The sequence below is a fragment of the Primulina eburnea genome, chromosome 2, assembly GCF_022965805.1.
Source record: "Primulina eburnea isolate SZY01 chromosome 2, ASM2296580v1, whole genome shotgun sequence".
NCBI lineage: Eukaryota > Viridiplantae > Streptophyta > Magnoliopsida > Lamiales > Gesneriaceae > Primulina > Primulina eburnea.
This window is the reverse complement of record NC_133102.1, coordinates 47,957,603-47,970,558: the sequence shown is the minus strand read 5'-3', so window position 1 is coordinate 47,970,558 and position 12,956 is coordinate 47,957,603. Positions and strand designations below refer to the sequence as shown.

General features: G+C 49.0%; 1 protein-coding gene across 1 annotated transcript; it reads left to right on the top strand.

The window, feature by feature from the left end:
- The first annotated feature begins 6,192 nt into the window (after positions 1 to 6,192).
- On the top strand, positions 6,193 to 12,097 carry LOC140824413 (uncharacterized). The gene is made up of 4 exons (XM_073186004.1): positions 6,193 to 6,409; positions 6,475 to 7,484; positions 7,532 to 7,884; positions 8,026 to 12,097. Exons 1-4 carry the CDS (start codon positions 6,193 to 6,195, stop codon positions 12,095 to 12,097), a joined length of 5,652 nt encoding a protein of 1,883 aa, XP_073042105.1.
- The last annotated feature ends 859 nt before the right edge of the window (positions 12,098 to 12,956 follow it).

Below are 12,956 nucleotides of genomic sequence, written 5' to 3'. Positions count from 1 at the left end.
CTGTTCCTGACCCCTCTGTAGTTTTGAGTTCTCATCAGGAGGCCCCTATTCCTGACCGCCCTGAGGTCACGGTGGCTGATGACGATGAGAAGTGTCCCTTTTGTGGACTGCGTGGATGACCTTGGGTCTCCACGCCCGGATGTGGTGACTGTGTTTGTCCCCCCGGAGGCTTGTGTTGAAAATCATAGCAGTCACTCGGTCCCATCTTTTCCTGCATCCCCTGCTGATGCCACTTCTATGCTGGACGAGTTGATTGCTCGACAGGGACCCCCTACTCTCGAGATGACCCCCAGTCACATGTCGGCTGATGATCCTGATCAGGATTTTGATCGACATTCTGTGTCTGGAGTTAGCTGTGGGTCCGAGTGTAGTATTTTGGACACTGACATGTCCAACCCCAGAAAAAGACCTCAGGATGATGGTCGGCGATCGCATAAAAAGCGATCGGGTCCTTCTTCCACCCGTTCCCCATGAATTGTTTGATCTGGAATATCCGGGGACTTCGGAGTTCGGAGTCCCAGCAGAGGCTTCATGCCTTTGTGAAGGAGAAACAGGTTAAGGTTTTGGCTGTTTTGGAGCCCATGATTGATCTGGATCCGAGATTCATGACTCGCCGTTTGGGGTTTTCTGGAGTCATTTCCAATCTCTCCGGTCATATTTGGGTATTTTTTGCTGCTGATGTGAGGGCGGAGTGTGTTTTTGATCATGCTCAGTTCCTTCACATCAGAGTCTCTGCCTCTTTCTTACCGACAGAGATATTTTGTTCTTTTGTCTATGCTAGATGTGATTATGTCCAGCGTAGGGATCTTTGGGCTTCTTTGCTTTTGGTTAAGCCTGTTTTGGGTCCCTGGCTGGTTGGGGGCGATTTTAATGTCGTCAGGGATGCGTCTGAGTGCTTAGGCTCCCGTGGTGGTAGGTTGCTACCCATGGAGGAGTTCAACAATTTTTTTATTGATTCTGGTCTTATCGATGCTGGTTTTGAGGGGTCTTCGTTCACTTGGACGAATAAGACCATTTGGAAGCGGTTGGACAGGGTCTTGGTTTCTGTTGATTGGGGAGATCATTTCAGCTCGATTCGGGTTGAGCATCTCGCCCGTACTGTCTCGGATCACTGTCCGCTTTTGGTTACCGCTCCTGTTTTTGCCCGTGGGCCGAGCTCGTTTCGCTTCCAGCGAATGTGGGTTAGGCACCATGGTTTTTTGCAGACTGTGAGGCTTAATTGGAATCTGCCATGCAGTCTGAGCGGCATGCCTCGGCTTTTTGCCAAGATGAAGCGTCTCAAGCATCACCTCCGGTGGTGGAATCGGGATGTTTTTGGTAACATCTTTGATAGACTCACTGAGGCTGAGAGGGCTGTTCGTTCAGCTGAGGATGTCTGTGAGGCCGACCCTTCTGACGCGAATTGGACTTCCCTGTCCGATCGCAATGAGGATCTGGCTCGTATCACCGCCATGGAGGCGGATTTTTGGAAACAAAAAGCGGCTTGCCATTGGCTTGAGGATGGTGAGCGGAACACCAGACTCTTCCATAATATGGTGAGGAAAAAGCGTGTGGCGAATAAAATTTTCCGCATATGGGAGAATGGGGTTTGCCTGACGTCTCAGGATTTGATTCAGCAGTCGGGAGCCTTATTTTTCCAGGATCTGCTTACCGGGGAGCCCTCTGCGTTCGATTGCCCTGATTTTTCGGGTTTTCCCTCGGTTATCTCTGCCGTGGAGAATGACGGTATTGCTGCGATTCCCTCTTTGGAGGAGGTCCGCGCGACCGTCTTCTCTATCCACCCTGATAGTGTTGCTGGCCCTGATGGCTTTTCTTCGGCGTTCTTTCAGCATTGCTGGGAGATTGTCCATCAGGACGTTTTTGGTGCTGTTCTTGATTTTTTCCAGGGTTCTCCTATGCCTCAGGGCTTTACCGCCACCACGATCACTCTTATTCCCAAAGTCGAGGGTGCACGCACTTGGTCGGACTTCCGTCCGATCAGTCTGTGTTATGTCACGAACAAAATCATCTCGAAGCTGTTGTACTCTCGGTTGAGGGATGTGGTGGAGAGACTTGTTTCCCCGAATCAGAGTGGCTTCGTCCCGGGTCGGATGATCTCTGATAATATCCTCCTTGCCCAGGAGCTCACTCACAGCATTACTCTCCCTTCTCGTGGTGGTAATGTCATCTTGAAGTTGGATATGGCCAAGGCCTATGATAGGGTCCAGTGGCATTTCCTATTTGACGTTATGAGACATTTTGGTTTTTCAGAGCGTGTTGTGGCTTTGGTCTCGGCCTGTATTTCCCATTGTCATTTCTCTGTGAACATCAATGGCTCTCTCTCGGGGTTTTTTGGTTCCACCAGAGGCCTCCGGCAGGGCGATCCATTGTCTCCCCTTCTCTTCGTTTTGGGGGCGGAGTATCTCTCTCGTGGCCTTGACCGACTCTACCTGCAGCATCTTGCGCTTAGGTATCGTTCTGATTGTGATATTCTGATTTCCCACCTGGCTTATGCTGATGATGTCATTATTTTTGCCAGTGGTGGGTCTCGTGGTATGCAGCGCCTTGTCGATTTTCTGCATCACTACGAGAACTGTTCGGGGCAGCGTGTGAATGCTGCCAAGAGTTCTTTGATTTTGCCTCCGAGGTGCTCTGAGCGCCTCCGCTCCCGGATTCTGCGCATCACCGGGTTCGCCGAGGGCCATCTGCCCCTCAAGTACCTCGGAGTTCCCCTTTATCGGGGTAATCGCACATGCTCCCTTTTTGAGCCCCTCCTACAGTCTGTTCGTAGGAAGTTAGAGGGTTGGGAGACTCGGACCCTCTCCCCGGGTAGCCGCATGACCCTGATACGTAGCGTGCTCCTCTCCATGCCGATTTATCTGTTTCAGGTGGTTCAGCCACCTCTGGCGGTCATGGAGAAGCTTGAGCGGGCCTTCAATGCCTTCCTCTGGGGGTCGAGACCCTTGGAAAAGAAGTGGCACTGGGCCCGGTGGTCCCGGGCTTGCCTCCCCGTACTTGAGGGGGGCCTTGGATTCCGCAGATTGAAAGATCTCGTGGAATGTTTCTCTATTAAATTATGGTTCAGATTTCGGCAGGGATCCTCTCTTTGGGCGAGATTCCTTCTACGGAAGTATTGCCGGCTGGATGCTCCGGCCTGTGTCCCCGCCCGTGCTTCCATTTCCCCCATTTGGCGTCGTCTCCTCAGGATCCGCCCTCGCGCGGAGCCTGGCATTCGCTGGCGAGTTGGTCTCGGAGATGTTTCCTTTTGGGATGACACTTGGTTTGGGGACGTTCCTTTGTCCTCCCGGTGTGTGGTCCGCGGGGGCCGTGATGTTCGGGTCTCTCATTTTCTGTCTGAGGGGTCCTGGGATTTTGATCGCCTTTGTGCGGTTGTTGCTCCTTCGGTTGCCGAGGAGATTGTTTTGATTCCTGTTCTTTCGGGAGATCCTGATCTGGCCCGATGGATCCATAGCTCCGATGGTGCTTTCTCTGTGAGATCTGCTTGGGAGCTGATCCGTCAGCGTGCTCCGTCTTCCGATATATTCCGCCCGTGCTGGGGGAGTTGGTTGAGGCCTACCATGTCGTTCTTCCTTTGGAGATTCTGGCATCAGTGGCTCCCTGTTGATGAGGTGCTCCAGCACCGGGGTTTTGCATTAGCCTCGAGATGTCAGTGTTGTGATATGGCTGAGACATTCACACACATATTCATTAGCAGCCCGGTTGCTCGGTCTGTCTGGCACTTCTTTGGCGCCGTGTTTCGGGTTCGTATTCCCGACACTGAGGATTTCAGTTTGTTCCTCAGTGCGTGGAAGAGAGATTTGGTCTGGTACCGGGGGGGCCATGTGCGGGAGTTTCTCCCCTGCATCGTTCTGTGGTTCCTCTGGACTGCGCGGAACGATGCGAAGCACCGTCACCTCCCTGTTTCTGGGGAGACGGTGAAGTATCAGATTTTGTATTACTTGCGTCTTGCCCACTCTGCGCGTACTGTCAAGCCCAGACATTGGCTGGGTGTGTTTCAGGTGGCGAGATTGCTGGGTATTTCGGTTGCTCTCCACAGATTCCATAGGACGACGATTGTTCGCTGGCTGCGACCGCCGTCCGGGTGCTTCAAGCTTAATGTGGATGGGAGCTCGCGTGGTATTTCTGGGGATTCCTCTGCTGGTGGTGTTGTTCGGGATGATTCCGGGAGGGTTGTGCTCTCATTCAGCGAGTTCATCGGAGCTGGGTCTTCTCTTCGGGCTGAGCTTTGGGCGGTTTGGAGGGGTCTTTTCCTTTGTTCTGATCATTCTTTTTTCCCTCTTTGGATCGAGCTTGATTCTCTGACTTCTATTCAGCTCATTCGTTCCCGTCGATGTTGCTGGGGTCTTGATCACATTGTATCCAGGATTCTGGTCCTTTTGAGGGGGCGGTCTGTTCATATTTCGCATATATTCCGGGAGGGTAATTCGGTGGCGGATGCGTTGGCGGCGAGGGCCCATACCCTTAGGCACTTTACCTTAGAGTTAGGTCCCTCCCTCCCTAGGCACATTTCCATACTTGCACGTTCGGATACCTCCGGACTTCCCTACCTGAGATATAGATGTTCTTAGCTGTTTGCAGCCCTTCCCTTCACTTGGATCCATTTCTTCTGACTTTCTATCTATATATATATATATATATGTTTATTTTTTCTTTGCAGGTACTGTTCTTTTGGGGGGTTCTCTTCTCCCCAGTCTTGCCAGTCTGGTGTGAGTGGGTCCAAACACTCGCACACTACATGTTTGGTCTCCTAGGGATTGGGTGGGCTCTTGCACTTACCCTATTGGTGCTTTTCTTTGGCCCTCTCATATTCCCTGGAGCGCTATTTCTGTTTGTGGCTCTCTTTGGTCCATTTCTCGCTCCTGGCGGGCGCTTACTGCAGGTTCTCCTTGCCCGCCGTATCAGTTCTTTTACAGGAGTTTACTGGATGTCGTGGTGGTTCCAGGGATTATTTCCGGACGACCCTCTTCATTGTTATGACACCTTCGTCAGATTTATACTTCAGATGATGGATCCTTTTTGTCCTGGCTGGATTGCGATCTTCATTTTGCCCTTTTATCGTCATTGGACAGTGATTTCCTGGCCAGATCTTATGATCACTGCTGGGATTCATACAGTTACCTGGTCTCAGATTAGAGTCGTTCTGACAGACCGGCTTCTTCAGGGTGATGGTTCAGAGATGAGAGCTTCTTCATGGATTCCGCACTCATCTTACAGTTATCATTTGATCTTTTCGGCGTGTTGCCACTTAGCGCTGCTCGTATTTGATTAGTTTCTAGCGCACTTTTTGCCGTAGTCTAGGGTTATTTTGTTTACGTATTTATGTCCCTAGGCTACTTTGTCTTTATGTTTCCACTGCTTTAGCCTTTTCGAGGAGGTCTTGGTGTAGTCCCCCTCCTCTTTTAGGTTTTCTTTCTGTTGTTACTTTTTATTTTGTGGATATATACAGGTAGGGGTCTGCCTAACCCCCCCGCATCCGGCGGTGTTTTCCGGTTGAAAAAAAAAAAAAAAAAAAAAAAAAAAACCCTAAACGTTAAACCCTAAACCCTAAACCGTTTTAAAAAATTTTCTCTGAAAAAACACATAGTAAAAGCGTGAGAAAAAACACACTTCTTTTGTCACTATTCACCACAACTCGCCACCATGTCACCGCCGGCGTCTCCCGGCCGGCCACCACCCACATCTGAACCGCCGTCCCCTGCCGACCACCATACTAAAATTTCTCAGCCATCGGAGTCCGGTAAGCCGTCCATTTCACCGTTCGAAATATCGCCTTTTCCGTCCAAATCTTCGTCGGCGCCGCTCGTTGCTCCTCCCGGCGCCGGAGTGCTATCACTTGACTCGCCTTTCCCAGGCGGTTCCAATGGTACCAGCCTCACACTCAACACCACCGTAAATCCACCGGAATCGCTGCTTGAAGTGTCGCAGCCACTATTCACGATCGTGCCGGAGATTGTTTCTTCGATTCCGGCCGATTCAAGCCACCTCAGTTTCATCCAAGCCCCGATCTGTGATGCCCATGCACAGACGATTCCGATGGTACCATTTTCAGCTTCAACGTCGTTCACCTCCGACCACAATTTCAGATCTACTCTTTCGGTCCCGGACGCGCGATTTCCGTCAATTTCTTCGTTGATTTCCGGCGCCGATACGGCGTATTTCTTCAATTCCTCTGGCCCTCCTCTTCGTCCAGCCATGGGTAGGATATTGCCAGGATCAATTTCCGGCTTCCGGCCACCGGTCGGAAACCCCCAATTTGTAGGGCAAAATCGATTTTCATCGTCTTCTTCAGTTCAATTCACCCCTCCAATGGCCGGTTCTGTCAAGTTTGGTCCCGATTCTGGACTCCCCTCGACGTCGGCGTCTCACGGTGGTGCTCAGGCCAGGTGCGTTGAAAGTCAACCCATGGAAAGTCAACGGTTCGAGTTGACCGGGTTGACTCGATAGTCAAACCCGGTGATGCTGCGGTCACCTCAGGTACGCGTGTTCCTACTCCTCTTACTGTGTCGTTTCGCGATGCTTTGGCCCCGCCGTCCCCTCGCACGACTAAAAAAAGCTTTGATGAGTTGCATAACTCAATGAATGATATACCTGTGCCGACTCTTCGGAATGGCAAACCGGGTATTCTATTCCCGGAAGAGGTGATTTCTTCTCTGGCTGAACCTTTTAAATTTGCTCTGGTTGGCAAGATTTCAGGGAATCGATCTCTAGTTCCAAATTCTGGTATTTCTGCGGCTTTTTCTAAATTGGGGCTAGTTAGATCTTTTGATTTAAAGTTCATGCCACGGGGCTTTCTTGTTCTCACACTTGCTTGTGAAGAAGACTATGCGTTTTTTTGGACCAAGGGGGTTATGCAGGTGGGACCTCTGTCGGTTCGCTTCTCTAAGTGGACGCCAGAGTTTAATCTTCAGGAGGAGTCACTCATTGCCCCTGTTTGGATCCGTTTCCCGGGTCTTCCCCTTCATTTGTTTTCTAAGCAAAGTCTCTTTGCTTTGGCTAAAATTGTGGGAAAACCGGTGAAAATGGATGATCATACTGCAGATTCTACTCGGGGTGCGTTTGCTCGAGTATGTGTTGAAATTAATGTGTTGGAACCGCTAGTCAAAGAAGTTTGGGTGGGTTGGGGTGATCATGCTCAAGAAATTGAAGTCATTTATGAGCGCATCCCCGGGTACTGCACGGATTGCAAAATGCTGGGTCATTCGACCAGTGTTTGTTATTCCCATGGCAAAAACCCAAAACCCGTTCGTCCTAAGCCTGCTGACCGTGCTCCTGGTCAGTCTCCCATTTCTACAGAGCCTGCCCCACCAGGGGGTGTTGCTCCTGGTTTTAATTTGGGGACCCAGCCTCAGCTTCAGAAAACTGGCACGGGTCCCAGACGTAGAGGGAGAAGGAGGCCAGTTCGGCAGGTTCTTCCCAGGAAGAATCCTCTTGAGTTGAATCCTTTTGAGGTGCTCTTGCATGGGCAGGATGCGGAGCCTGATCCTGTTGGATTAGATTGTGTTGACTGGATCCTCCATGTGGTAATCTGGAGGATGCCGGTGTTGGGTCTTCTGGAAAGGATCAATTGGAGTCTGTTCTTGTTGAGGGTGTGATCCTCAGTGATGAGGTTATTGATGGAGGGGTACAGTTGGGTGATTGCGTGGATTGTATTGGGGTACCGTCTACTTCTGAGTTGCCTGTGTTTGGTTCTCTGGGGCCTTGCACTTTGAATCACAGTAGTCATTCCATCCCCTCTGTTCCTTTGTCTCCTGATGATGCTTCCTCTGCGGTTGAGGAATTGGTTGCTAGGCAGGGACCTTCTGTCAGTGAGTTGGTCTTCCGGCTGGAATCTGCTGGAGATTCTGATCACGAATTTGATCGGCATTCCGAGTCGGGTGATGGATTGTAGGTCTGAAAGTCGTATTCTGGATGCTGATATGGGAGATGTTAAGAAAAGGAAGGAGAATGCTTTTCATAGGTCGCGTAAAAAGCGACAGGGCGGTTCTGGTGCCCATTCTCCATGAATTTTCTCATATGGAATGTCAGGGGGCTCCGGAGCTCGGAGTCTCAACAAAGGCTTCATGCCCATGTTAAAGAAAAGAGAGTCAAGATCTTGGCTATTTTGGAACCCATGATTGATCTGGATGTTCGGTTTATGACTCGTCGTTTTGGTTTTTCTCGAGTTATATCGAACTCCTCGGGTCATATCTGGGTTTTCTTTGCTGAGGATGTGATGGTTGAGTGTCTCCTTGATCACACTCAATTCCTTCACTTCCGGGTTTCTGCTAGTTTTTTGCCGACCACTGTTTTTTGCTCCTTTGTTTATGCTAAGTGTGATTACATTGAGCGCAGACAGCTCTGGACTTCTTTGCTTCAGGTTAAGCCTGATCAGGGTCCTTGGCTTGTTGGTGGCGACTTTAATGTAGTTAGAAATTCGTCTGAGTGTTTGGGCTCTTCTGGTGGGCGGTTACTTCCCATGGAAGAATTTAATCATTTTATTTTGGATTCTGGGTTAGTGGATGCTGGTTTTGAGGGGTCTTCGTTCACGTGGACGAACAAGACCATTTGGAAGCGTCTTGATCGGGTTTTTGTGTCTGTTGATTGGGGTGACCATTTTCATTCTATTCGTGTGGAGCACCTCATTCGTACAGTCTCTGATCATTGTCCTCTTTTTGTGTCAGTCCCGGTTTTTGCTAGTGGGCCGACTTCTTTTCGCTTTCAGAGCATGTGGCTCAGGCACCATGGTTTTTTGCAGACGGTGCGGCTTAATTGGAATTTGCCGTGTCATTTGAACGGCATGCACCGTCTTTTTGTGAAATTGAAGCGCCTGAAGAGCCATCTGAAGTGGTGGAACAAGGGTGTTTTTGGTGATCTTTTTGCCAAACTTACGGAGGCGGAGCAGGCTGTCCGGGTTGCTGAGGCAGTTTGCGAGGCTGATCCTTCGGATTTGCATTGGACTACTTTGTCCAATTGCAATGTCGATCTTGCTCGAGTTACCGCCATGGAGGCGGATTTTTGGCGGCAAAAAGCCGCTTGTAGGTGGTTAGAGGATGGTGAGAGGAACACCAAACTCTTCCACAATATGGTCAAGAAAAAACGGGTGGCTAATAAAATTTTCCGTATTTGGGATAATGGCTCTTGCCTTACTTCCCCTGATCTTATTCAGCAGTCTGGGGCCGCCTTTTTTCAAAACCTGCTTACTGGGGATCCTTTTGTGCTTTCTTGCCCAGATTTTTCTGACTTCCCCTTGGTGATCTCGGATTTGGAGAACGCCAATATTGCTGCCCCCCCTTCTTTGGAGGAGGTGCGGGCGACTGTTTTCTCCATACATCGTGATAGTGTGGCGGGGCCTGATGGTTTCTCTTCGGCCTTCTTTCAGCATTGCTGGGAGATTGTCCATCAGGATGTTTTGGATGCGGTTCTTGATTTCTTTCGGGGTAGTCCCATGCCACAGGGGTTTACTGCCACCACGATCACATTGATTCCCAAAGTCATGGGTGCTCAGGCTTGGTCGGACTTTCGTCCTATCAGCTTGTGTAATGTGACCAATAAGATAATTTCAAAACTTTTGTATTCTCGATTGAAGGTGGTGGCGGAGAGGCTTGTTTCGTGGAATCAGAGTGGCTTTGTTCCAGGGAGGGTGATTTCGGATAATATCCTCCTTGCTCAAGAGCTTACTCATAGTCTTTCTCTCCCCACCCGTGGTGGCAATGTCATTTTGAAATTGGATATGGCCAAAGCCTATGATAGGGTCCAATGGTCTTTTCTGTTGGATGTTTTGAGGCATTATGGCTTTTCAGAGCAGGTTGTGTCGATGATATCTGCCTGCATTTCTCATTGCCAATTTTCAGTTAATATCAATGGTTCACTCACCGGATTCTTTGGATCCACTAGGGGTCTCCGGCAGGGCGACCCTTTGTCCCCACTTCTTTTCATTCTAGGGGCTGAGTACCTTTCGCGTGGTCTTGATCGTATTTATCGTCAGTTTCCTGCGATTAGGTACCGATCTGGTTGTGATCTCCCTATTTCCCACCTGGCTTATGCTGATGATATTATTATTTTTGCCACTGGTGGGACTCGTGAGATGAACAGTCTCATGGATTTTTTGCATCACTATGAAAACTGCTCGGGGCAGTTGGTGAATGCATTTAAGAGCGCCATTATTTTGCCTCCGAGGTGTTCTGGTCGTACTCGTTCCCGTCTCCTTCGTATCACTGGGTTTGGGGAGGGTCATCTTCCTATCAAATACCTCGGAGTTCCTTTGTTTCGTGGGAATAGAGTTTGCTCTCTTTTTGATCCCCTTGTGCAGATGGTGAGTAAGAAGTTGGAGGGTTGGGAGCTTAAAACGCTTTCCCCGGGGAGTCGTATGACACTTCTTAGGAGTGTTCTTCTTTCGGTTCCCCTTTACATGTTCCAGGTAGTCCAGCCACCTCTGGCAGTTATGGAGAGGCTTGAGAAGGTTTTCAATGGTTTCTTGTGGGGGTCCAGACCCTTGGATAAGAAATGGCATTGGGCGAGGTGGTCTCGTGCATGTCTTCCTGTCTCTGAAGGGGGTCTTGGATTTCGCAGGCTCAAAGATATTGTGGAAAGCTTCTCCATTAAATTATGGTTTCGTTTTCGTCAAGGTTCATCCCTATGGGCCAAATTCATGATGAGAAAATACTGCCAGTTGGTGCATCCAGCTTGTGTTTCATCTACTGGGTTCATTTCTCCCACTTGGCGTCGTTTGCTTAAGATTAGGCCTCGTGCTGAATCTGGCATTCGATGGAGAGTTGGGATGGGAGATGTTAATTTTTGGGATGATACCTGGTGTGGGGATGTTCCATTATCTAGTCAGTTACCGGTTAGGGGGGATCGAGGTGTCCGTGTTTCTCACTTTATTTCAGATGGGGTTTGGGATTTTGATTTCCTCTGTTCAGTTGTTCCTCCCTCTATTGCTGAGACTATTGCTTTGATCCCTATTGCATTGGGTGAGCCCGATTTGGCCATTTGGGTGCATAGTTCTGACGGTGTTTTTTCGATAAAATCCGCTTGGGAGCTTGTCCGCCTGAGAGACCAAGTTTCTGATATATTCACTCCTTGCTGGGGCAGTTGGCTGAGGCCTACTATGTCTTTCTTCCTATGGAGGTTTTGGCATCAATGGCTTCCAGTTGACGATGTTCTCCAGCGTCGTGGTTTCGAGTTGGCGTCTAAATGTCAGTGCTGTGAGATGCCTGAGACATTCACGCACATTTTCATTGACAGCCCTATTGCCAGATCTGTATGGCATTTTTTTGGGGCTGTTTTTCATGTCCGTATTCCCCTTACTAGTGATTTCAGACTCTTCCTCAGTGCTTGGAAGAGGCATCCGGGGTGGACACCTAGAGGCCACGTGAAGGAGTTTTTGCCTTTCATTGTTTTATGGTTTCTCTGGACAGCTAGGAATGATGCGAAACACCGTCATTTGCACATTTCTGGGGAGACTGTTAAGTCTCAGATTTTGTCCTATTTGCGTCTCGCTCACGCTGCGTCTACTGTTAAACCTATGCACTGGCGTGGTGTTTTACATGCTGCGAGGTCGCTGGGGTTTTTTGTTGATACGCGCAGGGTTCATAAAATGGCGATTGTCCGTTGGTTGAGACCGCCGGTTGGGTGCTTCAAACTGAATGTGGATGGGAGTTCGAGAGGTAGTCCTGGAGCTTCTACTATTGGTGGTGTTGTTCGTGACTCCTCTGGTCAGGTGCTGGTTTCTTTCAGTGAGTTCATTGGAGTTGGGACCAATATCCGGGCAGAACTTTGGGCTATTTGGAGGGGTCTTCTCATTTCTTCTGATCTTCATTTCTTCCCTCTTTGGATTGAGACTGACTCTCGTATATCTCTTCTTATACTTCGCTCCCGCCGGTGTACTTGGGATCTTGAGCATATTGTTACACGGATTCGTTTGCTGATGAGGGGGCGTTCAGTTCATCTATCGCATATTTACCGGGAAGGGAATTCGGTGGCGGATGCCTTGGCGGCGAGGGCTCATTTACTCAGGAATTATACCTTAGAGTTAGGTCCTTCCCTACCTAGAGATATCTCCATCCTTGCCCGTTCGGATCGTTCCGGGCTCCCTTACCTTAGATATAGATACTCTTAGCCATTTGTGCCCTTTCCTCTTTTTGGATCTCTTTCTGTATCACATATGTTGGATATTATATATATATATATATATATATATATATATATATATATATGTATTTTTATTGCAGGTATATTGCTCTGGGAATTTGTTTGTCATTCACATTTTCTCTGTGCTAGTGGGTCCAGACATTGGCACAGGATGTGTTCGTCCTGGTTATTGTTCTTGCTGGATGTTTTCCACTTTCATATGGTCCGTGCAAGTGGGTACAGACACTTGCTCATGACATGTTTGTTCTTGTTTGTTCGGAGTGGGTTTCTGCACTGTTTCTGGTGGTGCTTTCCTTTGACCCACTCATGGTCCCTGGCGAGCGTTTACTGCTGGTTCTCCTTGCTCGCCGTATCAGCTATAGTAGAGGTTTTTGCTGGATGTCATGGTGGATTCACAGGGTGCTTTCAGGATGATCCTCTGTTTCTTGCCATGTTCGTCAGACTTCTACTTCATGGGCTTGTGCTTTATGTTCTTTTGCTTCATATGTTGGATATCTTTTGTTCTGGCGGGATTGCGATCTATATTTTGCTCTGGGATCGCCATTGTATAGTGACTTCCTGGCCAGACATTCTTTTGACTGGAGGGTTCGGTACAGTTGTCAGCTACCAGATTATATTCATTTTGACAGATAGCATTCTCCAGGGTGATAGCTCAGGGATGAGAGCTTTTGCATTGACTATGCGTTCATCTCGCCGTTATCATTTGGTCTTCCTCAGAATGTTGTTATTAGTGCTGTTTGTATATGTTTAGTTTCTGGCGTTTTTTCAGTAGCTTTCTAGGGTTAGTTTTGCTTCTGTATTTACCCCCCTAGGTGCTTTGTTTTTTT